The following is a 14,737-nucleotide window of genomic DNA, read 5'->3' on the forward strand; positions in this document are numbered from 1 at the left end:
GCCCGGATCTTTCCCTTCCTTTATCCAGGACGAGCTGCGACCGGGAGCGGAGATGAGTACCTTAGGTACTAACTAGTTAGAAGTAGTACGGAGTAGTTAGAAAACTAAAGGTACTCCGTAGATACCTCAGGCTCTCAATTCTTCCTCAGCTTCCCAGTCCTCACCTTTCGCCGGGCGAGACCCTTTTCAGACTTCAAGCTGGGTTTGTTCTTTCCAGAATCCATCCATTCCTTGCTGTGAACGACAACCGACAATCAAACCATGAAACCAGCAACAATCGTGCGTTCTCCTGAAGTTTCACAAATCGAAATTCTTTCCCCCGAGGACCCTCCACAAAACCTTCTCCTGAGGGAGATCCATCTCAGATCATACAGTATTAGTTAATAGGAGACAAGTCCCTACCTCCCTTAACCTCCTTGTGTGCCGCTTTTCTCCCTATTTCCCGACTGGGGGCGACGTCACTCTATCCACTCCGGCATGGACCCGATCGCACGCCGCCGCGCCTTTTCTTAGCCTGACCACTAAGGCCATTTGAACCTTTCTCCCTCTTGCGTCTGTCCCCTCCTATCACCCACCCCCCCCGAAATTCCCACTGCTTAGTCTTTCAAATAAATATGTACCTGTGGTAGCCCTTAGGGCCCTCTTTCCCTCCTTTTCGATTTTCTTTCGTTCTCATTTCTATCCCATCGGTGATGGCGATATCCCCATCAACTCGCATCCTGGCCGCCCGGCCTCTCGTTCTTGGTCTTGCCAAGCTGTTGACTCTCGCCTTCGTGAACTTGCCCGTCATCTCCGCCGCTCCCACCTATGTCATCCATTCTGAAGTCGACCCGAAACCCCCAAGCGATCCCAGTCTATGGCTCTACCTCGGAGTCGCCGCTGCTCTGGTCTTGAGTGGCGGTGCATTTGCTGGACTGACGATAGCTTTGATGGGCCAGGTACCTATCCTTTGTTCTTGTCTACCTCGATCTCATCTTTCGCAATGCGATCGTCTTCACAAAGCAAAGCTAATTTCTGGGGAATGCACTCCCCCGCTGGGAATCTAGGATGAGGTCTATCTACAAGTTATCCAAACCTCGGGAGAGGCAGGCGAACGCAAAAATGCAGCAAGCGTCTTGAGATTATTGCAGCGGGGAAAACACTGGGTGCTGGTGACCCTCCTTCTCAGCAACGTGATCACCAATGAAACTCTTCCAATCGTGCTCGATCGGTCACTGGGAGGTGGCTGGCCGGCAGTGCTCGGCAGCACAGTCCTAATTGGTACGGGAAAATCCCTCTTCCTTGGCGCAAGAATTCCTTGCTTATCGTCCGCCTGATGTGTTTAGTGATCTTTGGTGAAATTGTGCCTCAATCCATTTGCGTCCGGTATGGATTGCCTATCGGCGCATGGATGGCCCCCTGCGTCTTGGCGCTTATGTACATCATGTCCCCCGTGGCCTACCCCGTCGCCAAATTGCTCGACAAGCTACTTGGAGAGGACCACGGAACCATTTACAAGAAAGCGGGTCTCAAAACCCTGGTCACCCTGCATAAGACCCTGGGTGAAGCTGGTGAGCAGCTCAACTCGGATGAGGTGACAATCATCAGCGCTGTCTTGGACCTCAAGGACAAGTCCGTGGGCAGTATCATGACTCCCATGGAAGATGTCTTTACCATGTCCGCGGATACCATTCTCGACGAGGAAACAATGGATCTTATTCTGTCCCAGGGATATTCCCGTATTCCTATCCATGCACCGGACAATGCCAACAACTTTGTCGGCATGCTATTGGTCAAAATGCTCATTACTTACGATCCAGAGGACTGCAAGCGGGTCCGGGATTTTGCTCTAGCTACTCTCCCCGAAACGCGCCCGGAGACAAGCTGTTTGGACATCGTCAATTTCTTTCAGGAGGGCAAGTCCCACATGGTCCTTGTGTCGGAATATCCGGGCGAAGATCGTGGGGCCCTAGGAGTGGTCACTCTGGAAGATGTGATTGAGGAATTAATCGGAGAGTATGTCAATCTTCTTACACCAGAGAACGAGCATAACTGACCAATCCTATAGGGAGATCATTGATGAATCCGATGTCTTCGTTGATGTCCACAAAGCGATTCGTCGTATGGCCCCAGCTCCCAAGTCTCGAGTCCCCAAAGGCCGGATTGTGGAGGACCCGCCGATGCTGCCTGCGGAATCCACTGGCCCTCTCATCGACATTGAAGGAGAGTCCACTGCGGCCCCTACGCCTAATGGTGTCTATAAGGAGAATCGTCGAAGCTCCGTAGAAGCCCCGTTGCCTCGTTTCCAGTTTCGTCGTCCCCATTCAGACAAGAACTCTGACTCCACCGATGGCGTGGTGACTCAACGAGGCGCGACGGACGAAATCCGGGAGCACTTGAAACATCTCGGTCCTTCGAATCTTGCCAGTCGGCCTCGCCAGACTAGATACCAGAGTGTCAAGATTAAGCGGAGTGCCTCGCCGTCACGCTCTGGCCATACCGATCTAGAGTCCAGCCAGAGCTTGGACGGTATGGTCCGGAGCACTGGCGCAGGCTTGCAGGGTGGCATCGGAGCCGGACTTGTACAAAGTGGCATGGATGCACGAGACGGTGTATACGCTGTACGGGCAGGCTACGGCACGTTAGGCCACGGTCGCTCCCTTTCCGATACCGCTCGCATGACCGACGGGCCGGCGCTTTCCATACCGGAACCAGTTCATGAAGAACAGGAAAACACTACTCGCCCCAGCACCCGTAGACAGCAAAGCAGCAGCGCTGCGCATAGTTTCCAGTCTACCGACTCCGAACTCTCCGATCGTCTCCGGCCCGGCAGCTACCGACATAAGGGTCCCGCACGCAGTGGTAGTATCACGGAGCAAGTGGTCGATGTCAATGGCATCCGCAAAGTAGTCCTTCATACTACTAGCACCAGCACCAGCATCTCCGATTCCGATACACCTAATGCTGGCGCTCAGCCCCAGTCCTTTGTTCGCCAGGAGGAAGAGACAGTCAATGTGGACAATGGCGATGGTAGCGGGTCGAAGAAGAAACGTCGTCGTAAGCGGCGTGGGCACGGCTCCAAAAGTGGTGATCTGCAGGCGGAAGATGCACCCCTACTTTCGCAGCCATGATTCGCACTGTGAGTGCCTGGAGTGGACTCTGCTGGACAGAGCGATTGGTGATGCATTATATCTATTCGACTACTTTTATTTGACTGTGTACGAATGCTCGGAAAGCAGTATAGAGAGCACTCCTTTTTGTCCTGGAGAAGGATGGAAGGAAGAAAGAAAGAAAGAAATTTGCAATTTGTGTGGTAGGAAGGGATTCAGGGTCGATGCAAACGAGAAAGGATTATCAAAGTCAGTTCGACTATTGTAAGAGTCAAGGAAAGATGCAACAATGTTTGTTCATGTCGATTGTCCTCGAACACTCTATCTCTCGCCCACCGTGATGTTCCCAGTAGTGGCCAGACTGCAGGTGAGGGCAGTGTCAAAGACTGTGGCTCTCCTTGTAGCACAGTATCGAAATCCATTGCGTCAACTAGCATCATTGGTCTAGTGGTAGAATTCATCGTTGCCATCGATGAGGCCCGTGTTCGATTCACGGATGATGCAAGACAAACTTTCTCTTTTGTTTTTCTCTTTTAGTCGGATACATCTGGAGGAGCCTACCGATTTGTCGGATGAAGCCCGAGGCGCTGGAAGGCAAACTGCATGACTGTTGTGTAACCGACCAGGCCTGCCTATATTGATAAAGTTATCGATGATGCAAGGAGTTTCCTTTTGATCAGATAAGATGACCTCATGGTATCCTATTATCATTATTATCTTAATTAGTAGTTAGTTAGCACCTCTTACTATGGAAATAGCACCAGATGTGAAGGTTTGGACGGGACCCTAGGTACTTCCCCGTACAAATCAGCCCAATGTGGTAAATAAGCCAGCCCAGGAGGTCTCCACCGCCGTCAAGCCTACCGTGTAGAATTGGATCCATCACTTTCATCATCTTCTTCTCTGTTACGAACTTGGCAAGCCTTGGCAGCCAAGCGACTCATGTATATTCCTGCGAGCTTCCCCTCCTTCGGCTGAGTCCAAACGTACTCTTGGTCTTATCCAACTCTCAACATGGCGGTAACGGAGGAGCCAATTTCTCTCAGCAACACGCACCAGGAAGGTTCTCGCCAGTCCATTGAGGAGGAGCCGGCACAGGCCTTCCACGAGACTGAGCGATGGAACTATCCCCGCTCCAATGTGTTCAAGACCCTCGCTACCTTCTGGAGTTTCCTGGTGATGGGTATGAACGATGCAGCTTATGGCGTGAGTGCTCGCAACACCCACCCACTTTAACATTGTGGCCTAACCATAGTAGCCCCTCATTCCCTACGTAAGCCTCTGACTGTCACGAGCTGTTAGAATCTCTACTGAGCAATTTCAGCTCGAGAGATACTACCACCTCTCCTACACAGTGGTGTCTCTCGTCTTCTTCTCACCGCTAGTCGGCTATACGGCGGCTGCCTTTCTGAACAGCCGCATTCACAACAAGCTGGGCCGTCGAGGCGTGGCCTGGTTGACGCCTAGCTGCCATATAATCGCATATATCATCAACTGCTGCCATCCTCCCTACCCTGTGTTGATTGTCTCGTTCATCTTTGCAGGGTTCGGGAATGGTTTGGGCGATGCCTCGTGGAACACCTGGATAGGCAATATGGCCGACTCCAACCAAATTCTAGGCCTGCTTCACGGACTCTATGGTGTTGGTGGTGTGATTAGTCCGTTGATTGCGACTTCGTTGATCACAAAAGCCAATGTTCCATGGTACTATTACTACTACATCATGGTAAGAGCCAGCAGTCCCTCAACATTCGTTCAGTTCAGTCAGCGTCTTCTTCAATGCTGAGCTTACTTGTTTCTCCACTCTGCAGATCGCCTGCGCGGCCACTGAACTGGCCGTCTGTGCCTCAGCCTTCTGGGACGCCTCGGCAGAAAGAGACAAGGCCCGGGAACCCCAGGAAGCGGTCGACACAAAGGCAGGACTCCGCGAAGTGCTCTCCAAGAAGTCCTATGCGCGAGTGACCTGGATCTGTGCCATCTTCCTGCTGGGATACGTTGGCATCGAAGTTGCCTTGGGCGGCTGGATTGTTTCATTTATGATCCAGGTTCGACATGGCCAATCCTTCGCGAGCGGCATGACGGCCACTGGATTCTGGCTAGGAATTACCATGGGCCGGATGGCTTTGGGCTTCATTACTCCACGTATCGGTGAGAAATTGGCCATCATCGTAAGTTCTCCTTCTGACGACCGTACAGTCCGTGTGTTGTACTTGGCGTGGCAGGATTCGTAGTTGCCTGCTTCACCATATCAGTTTCGATACTTGTGTTAACCTCTTCGTTCGATAGGTATACTCCTGCTGTGCAATCACCGCGGGTCTCGTCCTCTGGTTGGTGCCAAATTTCTACTCCTCCGCGGTGGCCGTCTCGTTGCAAGGGTTCTTTCTGGGACCGTTCTTCCCAGCCGCGGTGGTAGTGGCTACCAAGCTCCTGCCTCGCCATCTTCACGTCAGTGCCATTGGATTCGCTGCTGCGTTTGGCGGGGGAGGTGCGGCTATCCTGCCGTTTGCTGTAGGTGCTATTGCGCAGGCGCGTGGAGTCAAGGTCCTGCAGCCGTTCATCATTGGACTTTCCGGAGGGATTCTATTGTTGTGGCTAGGTTTGCCCCGGCTGCCGAAAAAGAATCATGCCTGAGAGGTGAGCTTTGAGTAAGGGTTGGACTGTGCTGCATTAATTATATAAATGAATAAGCGGGAATCGTAGCTTAATCGTACTATGGATGGATATGCAGGGTGGCTTAATTTTCTAGAGCTGGGTATATAGATGGCTCGATACCAGGTGCGCTTTTCCGAATTCCATCTGCGTTTGTGTGGTTGCTCGAAATTTTATGAGTGTTCTCTTTAAAAGTATTGTGCTCAGTGAAGATAATGGGTTACAGATTGCAGCGCAACCGCTTTCCCTCCTACAACTACACGCTGCAGACAAAACAGGAGCAGGTCTCACTAGAACCAGTACCGAACACTGTTACTGCACCAACACCTCGCCATTTCCCTGCTTGTGAAGGATATATTATGTCAGAATCCCAGCTGCACCTGTGGACGTGGATTGTCTGACCAAGCAGCCATTTACAATGGTTGAGCATGAGTGCTTGTTTTTGGTTGCGTCCACCAGGTCCCAAATGCCCCAACCTCACTTCTTTGATCCTTCTGTGATTAGAATCAGCTTTATCTTGATCATATTATGAGAGACAATATGGTTGACATGGCAGTCGCTCTAGCGACAGATATATCGTTCGTTAGTTGGACTAGGATAGTCATGTAGAAGTGTTTCCTCAAGTCTCTACCCAAAGTGATTCATCTTGCTAGTAGCCTAGTAAATGTGTATAAACGAGTGACAAGCACAAGCAGATCATGTTCTTTGGGTGGTGAGGCCTCATTTTCTCCACAGCAACATGGGCCTTGAAATTCACTGGGTAGTTTTCTCTCCGTAGCAACCCTCTCTCACTTCCTCATCCACAACTAAACACCCTTTCCCTTCCCCCACGCATATCTTCTCTCTCTTCCTCTTCCATCCTCTCTCCCTTCTCTATCTTCTCTCTCATCTTCCCCATCAGTCCCTTTCGAACTTCCAGTAACCGTATCTTCAATCCTTCCAACCCACATCTCACTGTTTGCCAACTTGCAATCATTCCGGTCCTTGTGAGCCCGACAGCTCCACAGGCCAGCTTCACTCCACTCTTGCGATAAACAAGAACACCTGCTAGCTATCAAAAAAAGTCTGGCAACAGCGAGAGAAGCTTCGACGCTGAGGCGCGTGTTGGAAGACCTGTCATAAGGCTTCACAGCAGCGTCTTGGGAAAGCCAAAGCCTATCCATTTGTCAAGAAAACACCGGCGTCTACTTCAGTCTCTCATACTGCGTGTGAGCTGTCCTTGTTCACTTCGAGAAACACCTACTTACATGCTAGAGCCTCGTAGAGCTAGTCGAGCACTCATCTCTTATCTCTCACTATATCCGATTCCTCCATGACCTTTGAACCTCGTTTCAATACCACCTGATCAACATGTCAACCAACACGGAACAGATCTTCCTTTACGGCGAGGCTATTGGCTCTGAGCTCGCCTCGGGCCTCAACATGCTCGCCTTCCTTGACTTGAACGGCGGAGGCATCCTGCTCTTCCCAGCCGTGATTATCCTCACTCTTGTTCTCACATACCTACGGTCCCTGGCTCCTATGATTATGACTGGAGCAAAAAGATGCATTCTTTCACCCGCTCAGACCTTATTACTGGGACTTCACTCATTCCTCCGCCAGCTCTCCACGCCTATCTCTCGCCAGGAAATCTATCATCGGTGCCATGCGAGCGTCCGAGGCATGATCTTCCGGTCTCGCTTGATCCAACTCACGACCAAGGGCCTTCATTGGTTCTTCCCATCAGACAGCGGACTCAATATGGTAGGGCGCCTGTGGGGCCTGGTGATAGGGCTGAAGTGGATGTGCAGCTCGATCTTGATACCAAGCTATCATTACTTGACTGGCATGACCGCGGGACTAAGTCCAACGGGAAAAAGACAGCACGAAGACTGTCTTGCCGCTATCGCGCGCAGTGGACTCCCGGACCGTTGGCGCAGGAAGCAATGGCTGGAAAGCTACCGCTGCACCGGAGTGGAGGCTGGCTTGGAGCTGGGTGAGACTGTCAAAGACAACACTTGGCGACTGTTACCGCTGCCACCTGCGGACGGCGAGATTCACCACCTCCTTCTTCTTGGCTCCATGGTTGTCTTTATCCTTATTGTTCTCGTGGGGATCTGGCTGTGGTATTTGATCTCTTGCCGAATCGCTGCCATGCAAGTGGAAAGACTTCCGCTGGTGGACGGAGGGACGCAGACCTGCGAGTCGCTGCAGACCACAGATCGCGAGTCGTATTTGGTTGAGATGTCCAAGTCACTCGAGGCTAAGAACACACAATTGCGGAGGCGTTTGGCGATGCAGGCGGCGGAGTTCGAGAAAAAAGAACAGCGAGTGCAAGAGGCGGTTGATCGGCAGACGAAATTCATGATGCATAGAGTCGAGAGTGTGCGCCGCCAAACGAGGAATGAAGAGGCCACCGTGATTGACGACTTGCGGAAGACAATTTCCGAGCTGGAGACCAAGCTCACCATGGCCAAGGAGCAGGTGCAGTCTGTTGAAGAGGATGGTGCGGCGCGGGAAAAACTCCAGGACCGCGTCGTGCAGCTGAAGAAGCAAGTGGCCAAGGTGAAGAAGCAAATCAGCGCTGAGAAGTCACAGGAGATCCAGAAAGCCAATGATGAACTTAAGACAGCAAAGGATGAACTTCAGACAGCAAAGGATGAACTTCAGACAAGCAAGGATGAACTTCAGGCTCGGACTCAGGCTTTGCAAACTATGACTGACAAGCTTTCTGCTACTGAGTTTCGTCTGACCGCGGCGGAGGAGCGTGGTCAACTGCTGCAGTCAGTTGAGAAAGTGCTTCGAATTCGGACTGGAAGGCTTGCAGCCGCAGAAGAGCGACTGGCCCAGGCCGCTGGTGCAGAGAGTAGTCGACAGAGCCAAGCCGAGCGTGGAAAGATACTTGACCAGAGTCAGCAAATCCAGTCACTCAAACACGAAGTCAAGACTCGGCACGACGAACTTAAGGCTTGTACTGACAAGCTTGTTGACGTTGAAACCCGTCTTGCGGCTGCGGAAGAGCAGTGTAAACAGGTTGTGACTGACGGTCAACAGCTTCTTAACAAGGATCAGGAATTGAAATTATTCAAAGACGCACTTGAGACTCGCAACGAGGAGCTTAAGGCTTGCACTGACAAGCTTGTCAATGCTGAATCCCGTCTCACGGCTGCGGAAGAGCAGCATAAACAGACTGTGACTGATGATAGCCAACAACTTCTTAACAAGGATCTTGAATTACAATCGCTCCGAGACACACTCCAGACTCGCACCGAACACCTTCAGGCTTGTACGGAAGAGCTTCAGACTTGCAAGGGAGAGCTTCAGACTTGCAAGGGAGAGCTTCAGACTTGCAAGGGAGAGCTTCAGACTTGCGGTCAAGAGCTTATGGAGGTCAAGGTCCGGCTCGCTATTCAAGAAGAGCTCAGCAAACAGGCTGCGGGTGAACAAGGGGAACTGCAGTCACTCAAAGACACACTTCAAACTCGCGCTGCCGACATGGAACAGCACATAATTATCTTAGAGAATCAAAAGCGCGAGGGCGAACTTCAGCGTCAGGCGCTTGTCGCTCAGAATCAGGACATCCTCGCCCAGAATCAGCGGATTACCGTGGAGTATGAGACTTTCCGGGCTTCCCTCGGAGAAACTCCGCAGCAGCTCAGCCATTCATTGGCGATCATGCAGCAGGAGCGTGACGCTGCCATTGCAGAGGTTACTAAGCTCAAGAGTCAATTCCACTCGGACCCAATCGACGCAGAATTGGAATTGGCTTTCGCACAGGATGCCCTCCAAGAGGCTCGGGGCAAATTGGCCGAGGCCGAAGCCAACGCTCAAAGAACTATAGAGGAACTCAAAGTTGCCCACGAACTGTCGATCGGGAAAGAACATGTAGAAGCCGAGCAGGCGCGGACCCAGGCGTTCCTCCTGAAAGACAAGCTGGACAAGGTTAACGAGGAGAACCGAACCATGCAGGTCCAAATCGGACTAGCCACGAGAGACGCGCAGCGCAGCTTGGAACGGGCCGAGACGTCTGAACGGGTCGCCAAAGTTTTCGAGGCCCGTCTGGCCAAATGGGAGGAGAAAGCGCGCGATGAGCAGAAGATTATCAAGCGTCAGACGGCGGATGTGGGGTCCGTCACCACGGCCCTCCAGCAATGTCAGGTCAAAGTGTCGGAGCAGCAGACGATTATCAATGAGCTGACGGCGAAGCTTGAGCAGACGAAGGTGGAGACTCCTGTTTCCGTAGTCGAGGAAAAGCTCCGTGCCGACTTCTTAATGATCAAATCTATGTACGAAAGAGAGAAGAGAGCTCGCACGGAGGATCAGATCCGTTGGTCCAAGCAGAATCGCGACTTGGGAGAAGAGAATCAGAAGCTTCGCATTAGCATTTCGAATGCGCAGAATAAGCGTCCTACCAGACGCAGGGTAGTCGATTGTCCACCGACCCCATGCGATATGGATTAGTTTCTCTGACGCCTGCTGAATGCAGGGAGGCGCAAGTTTGGCGGTCGAAATTGTTGGATGTCTCACTGCTTGCTGATCTTGGAGAATCAATTACGGGGATGAGGTTGGTCGGACAATCAGCCCAGCCATCTTCTTGATCGCATCATTGCGCACTTAATCTACACATTGTCTTTTTTGGCATTGTTGGGGGGCGGTCATCGTTCAATGCCATCATTGATCACTCAAACTTCGCACCTCTGCATGGGAACCTGCAAACACACTGTAACTGATGTAAATTCAGGTACGACTAGTTAAGTGAATGAAGCAGACTGTTAACTTATTCTGAAACTGCCAAGCAGTCAATTGGTTGCAAGGGGGGAACCGTGCAAAACAAGTGAGACTGAGTTGAATGTAGAATCAGTGGATCAGGGGTTCGGGGGATAACCGGCGTCCGTTCATTTCCCTGCATGCGATAAGTTACGTAGAGCCCAATAGTCTCTCCATCTCACTCCACTCAGGCTCCATCAGTTCCATTAAAGCCACTGGGCTGAATGCCCCAGGGGACCAATGCTTAATAGTGTATGGTAAACGCCCTCTATGTTTCACCTGTTTTTTGCCGGCCAACCTCATTCAGTCATTTGCACCGTTCATTCTTGACGGCTGAATCGGTGATGCTCCACATTCACATTCCTTCTAGTCGAACTGTCGTCCATCCGACCCCCTCAATGTGTGCGTCTCTCTCTCTCTCTCTCGCTTGCGGGGCCGGAATTGCGCTCGGGCAGAGCTAAATCCATGGTCTGTTTTCTGGTCCCTCCATGGTGATTTCTTCTTCTCTCTCCTTCTCGCCATCTTGTCTCCTGGAATGTGGTGGGAGATCACGTCGATCGCACGCGCCCTCCAGCCCTTCCCCTATCTTGGCACGTTGACGCTGACAGCCTCCGCCGCACGTTGCTGTTTCAGCGCTATTTTGTCTCGCAGACGGGCTTTAATGGCTCCAGTACGATTCGTCCATGTCGAGTAACACCTCCGCCTATTGTCCAGCGGCTATGCGCTGTTGACGCGACTTGCCGCCAGCCATCTTGTTCTTCCCTCCGGCTCTGTCGCTCTTTTGCGCATCAGCGCATACAAAACTACTAATCTCCGAGACCCTGGCTAGGGATCTCTCCAACCGTTCTTCTGTCGCCTGCGCTGCGACTGACTTTCCCCGGCTGGTCCGACAAAGTCTAATCACACCATACACACACTCTCTCTCCTTTTCGAGTGCCCGCGGTGGTCGTCGTAAATAATGTTCTGCTCGGGGGATCGCGAGAAAGGGCCCGTGGCCCTGGAGGAACAATGGGATTATATCGTATGTCCCAAGCGTCATAAACATATGCTACTTACGAGGTGAAGCATGGCGCTGACGGTTTCATTCCAGAACTTGAGTGATTTCAAATCCGAATCTTGCTGGTCTGGATTCTCTTACTTCCTGATCTACGTCTTCCTTTTGGTCTCGATGGCTGTATACGGCGTAGACACCTTCACTGCCATCAACCTGTTAGCTTTCTCGCGATGGGCCGGCTCAATTGAGCCTGCAATACCGTTCAAGATCTCGCGCTGGATCTTCGCCGTCTGCATCATCGTCTCTTTCGCCCTGCTCATCTATCGTTGGTTGCGCGCCATTCGGGCAATGCGCTCAGGCAGTATCGCCCATAGCTATCTGGATTCTCTCGCTGTGCGCATCCAGAGCATTCGCATGGGACAGAATGGTCGGGGTTGGAGGCGCTTCTTGGTCTTCGCCGAGTTAACCAAAAGTCGAAAGGGCGCGGAGTACGTAGCGCTCTTTGCTTACTTCTCTTTCGAGTGTAGGTTCATCCGTATTGTGTTCATCTTTGTCAATAAGCTAATTTTCTTATAGCGTGGATGAGCACAATCTTTGCCGATGGCCCTCGACAGGTTGTCAACGCTATCACTTTGTACTCAGTCATGCAAATGGATCTGCTCCCGGGCGGCAGCAACACAGAGAGTAGCGATGGATCCACTGCTTCCCAACTATTCTACAACATCAAAGTCCTGGCGGATAATAACATCCGACAAGCCATTGTCTTGGTCGGCATGATTTTCACCCTGATCATCTGGGTTTTGTCGATGATCAAGCTTCTCCTGGCCGTTGTACTCTATTTGCTCTTTCTCTGGCATCACATTCCTTCAGAGGATGGATCGTTGAAGAGGTACTGCAAGCGCAAAATCAATTCGCGATTGACGAAAATCGTCCGGCAGAAGGTCAACAAGGCGCTGGCCAAAGGTGTGGCTCTCCAGGATCGAAAGCCTACCCAGCCAAATGTGGGCGTTGACAGGAAGCCCACTTTGCCGACGCTCGACATGAACGATCATGATAAGACACCAATAGTCACGACTATCTCGCGAACTACCACACAAACGACGCTGCCAGCATACTCGTCTCGTCCTGGTACCGCTGCGCCAGATCGCAAACCAACTCTTCCAGATCTGTCGACCTTTGATGACAAGCCGCCGGCCCTTACTCGAACAGTGACTCAGTCGTCTTTCTCAGATGCTGCTTCGATGTCCGGTAGTACTGCTGTGTCTACATACAGTCCTCTTGATCGACATGGCACTGCGCCTCCAGTACCGCCTCTTCCACATCAAGGGCCCGCTCCGATGCCACTCTCTCAAACCCCGAGACCACGCCAGAACTTCGACCAGACGCCTTCGACTCAGCGGTATGGTGGACCGGTGGACCCGCGTAGTCACACGCCGATGTCGCGATCGACGCGCACGCCTGCTCCTCAGCAACAGGCTCAAGCGATGGCTCGGTCTCAACCTCCTATGTCTCGTCAGAACTGCACCCCACCGCCTCCTGCTCCAGGATATCGGGGAATGGATCGAGCGTCGCCCGCACCACCTATGCCGCGTATCCAGACACCAATGTTTCGATCGAATACCGCCCCAGCTCCACCTTCCGCTATGCACGATCAGAGTCATATGCCGTATGCAATGGGACAGCAGGATTCTGAGGGATACAGTCCTTTCGCAGATCAGGAGCCCTACTACCCGCATTATGGCACTCCCTTTCAGTCTCATGCCCCAGCAACTGTATCAACCGCACGTTCTTTGACACCTGGGACAGTTCGTTCTCCTGTTGAGGGCGTGCCTACCCGGACGTTCTCTCCCCAGGGTCAGCTTAACGGTACGCCATATCCTGCGGGAGACCATGAGTTCTCCGCGCGGTCGTTCACCCCGGCTGGCTCTGGTACCCCTCGATCTCCCCCGCCTGCTGTTCCCGCGGGTTGGGAGACGCGAACGATGTCTCCTGCTGGTGCCGCAACTGCGAATATTTACACTGCATTCAGTCCAGTTCACAGGAGTGCGCCAATGCCGCTTACTGAGACTATCGCTTCGGGCCAAGATGGGTCCGATGGTGGATATGTCCATGACGACATAGCACCGATTAGCGTTACCCCAGGTGATGTGCACGAGGTACCTCACGCGCTAGAAGGCGGATATGTTGCCTTTAATCCGTCCGCAAACACTGCTTCGCCTTCCGAGGAACATCCCAGCCACGAGGAGCGCGAGCATTATGCTGATGAGCATCACGACCTCCACGCTATTGACACAGAGAGAGCGTCTCAGGCAGCCTCACCCGAGTCGCATGGTGCTGACGGGTTTATCGCCTTTAATCCATCGTCCACAGATTTGTACAAAGACTTGGGCAATCAGCACCAGCACACTGAAGGACCGCAGGACCACGCTCAGGACGGACTAGGTCATGAGCACCTTTATGACTTCTATGCTGAACAACATCCCGAGCCACCTGCTGCAGCACTCCGAGCTGTCTCCCCCAGCGCAACCAGTCACGAAGGCTACACGGCGTTCAACCCATTTGAGGATTCGTATGCTGCCGGTTTCGTTCATGAGCATGAGCATGAGCCCGAGCATGAGCCCGAGCATGAGCATAAGCCCGAGCCCCAGCACGATTATCAACACCCCAGCTCACAAGCGGAGCATGAAATGTCAGAAACGAGTGTACCGAATGGGGGTGGCTATGTGGCTTTCTCTCCAGTAACTCACGCTGTGTCTTCCCCGGTGGAGACATTTACTCCAGCGACACATGCGTTGTCTTCTCCGACAACCCAGTTTGCTCCTACCACACATGCCATGTCTTCGCCAACAGGACAGTTTGCATCCACCACAGCGTATGCCATATCCTCTCCGACAGCAGCCCATGCTCCGCGAATCCAAACCTCTGCAGACGCGCACGCATACTCTACTTCGTACCCTACCGACCAACAAAGTCACCCTGCCGAACGGGCTTATTCCCCTGCAGCGGTACAGCCATACCGTCCTGACCAACAACACCACTTCTGATTCTACCTTGACACCTTCCTTCACTCAGTCATTTGTCTTCTATTCACCTATCGAACCCCTTCCACTGCGGGCCTTAACCCTTTTCTTTCGAAATGCATACTCCAACAACCATATACACACGGTCACTTCCTCAAAAGTGCACACGGCCCACTATGACTTACATTATTTTCCCCCTTCGTCCGATACATACCAACCATAGTACGACAAGATCGTGG

At 52.3% G+C, this 14,737-nt stretch overlaps 4 protein-coding genes and 1 non-coding gene across 5 annotated transcripts; all 5 read left to right on the plus strand.

Moving 5' to 3' along the window:
- Positions 1-692: 692 nt before the first annotated feature.
- Positions 693-3,110, plus strand: BP01DRAFT_382864 (putative DUF21 and CBS domain protein (Mam3); the record flags this gene model as incomplete). The annotated part of the gene is made up of 4 exons (XM_025577394.1): positions 693-938; positions 1,047-1,260; positions 1,326-1,995; positions 2,048-3,110. The coding sequence occupies 4 exons, from the start codon at positions 693-695 to the stop codon at positions 3,108-3,110; spliced, it is 2,193 nt and encodes a 730-aa protein (XP_025431011.1).
- A 412-nt stretch (positions 3,111-3,522) lies between these two features.
- Positions 3,523-3,593, plus strand: BP01DRAFT_t171. The gene has a single exon. It is a non-coding gene; the product is annotated as a tRNA-Gly (tRNA).
- A 510-nt stretch (positions 3,594-4,103) lies between these two features.
- BP01DRAFT_365885 (putative MFS transporter) lies at positions 4,104-5,720 on the plus strand (the record flags this gene model as incomplete). Its single annotated transcript, XM_025576386.1, has 5 exons — positions 4,104-4,295; positions 4,348-4,362; positions 4,414-4,815; positions 4,901-5,257; positions 5,376-5,720. The coding sequence occupies 5 exons, from the start codon at positions 4,104-4,106 to the stop codon at positions 5,718-5,720; spliced, it is 1,311 nt and encodes a 436-aa protein (XP_025431012.1).
- A 1,368-nt stretch (positions 5,721-7,088) lies between these two features.
- On the plus strand, positions 7,089-10,178 carry BP01DRAFT_340969 (uncharacterized protein; the record flags this gene model as incomplete). Its single annotated transcript, XM_025573427.1, has 3 exons — positions 7,089-8,273; positions 8,595-8,858; positions 9,372-10,178. 3 exons carry the CDS (start codon positions 7,089-7,091, stop codon positions 10,176-10,178), a joined length of 2,256 nt encoding a protein of 751 aa, XP_025431013.1.
- A 1,264-nt stretch (positions 10,179-11,442) lies between these two features.
- BP01DRAFT_365887 (uncharacterized protein) lies at positions 11,443-14,522 on the plus strand (the record flags this gene model as incomplete). Its single annotated transcript, XM_025576387.1, has 3 exons — positions 11,443-11,505; positions 11,575-12,001; positions 12,055-14,522. 3 exons carry the CDS (start codon positions 11,443-11,445, stop codon positions 14,520-14,522), a joined length of 2,958 nt encoding a protein of 985 aa, XP_025431014.1.
- Positions 14,523-14,737: the final 215 nt, after the last annotated feature.

Source organism: Aspergillus saccharolyticus, assembly GCF_003184585.1.
Source record: "Aspergillus saccharolyticus JOP 1030-1 unplaced genomic scaffold BP01scaffold_16, whole genome shotgun sequence".
Taxonomy (NCBI): domain Eukaryota; kingdom Fungi; phylum Ascomycota; class Eurotiomycetes; order Eurotiales; family Aspergillaceae; genus Aspergillus; species Aspergillus saccharolyticus.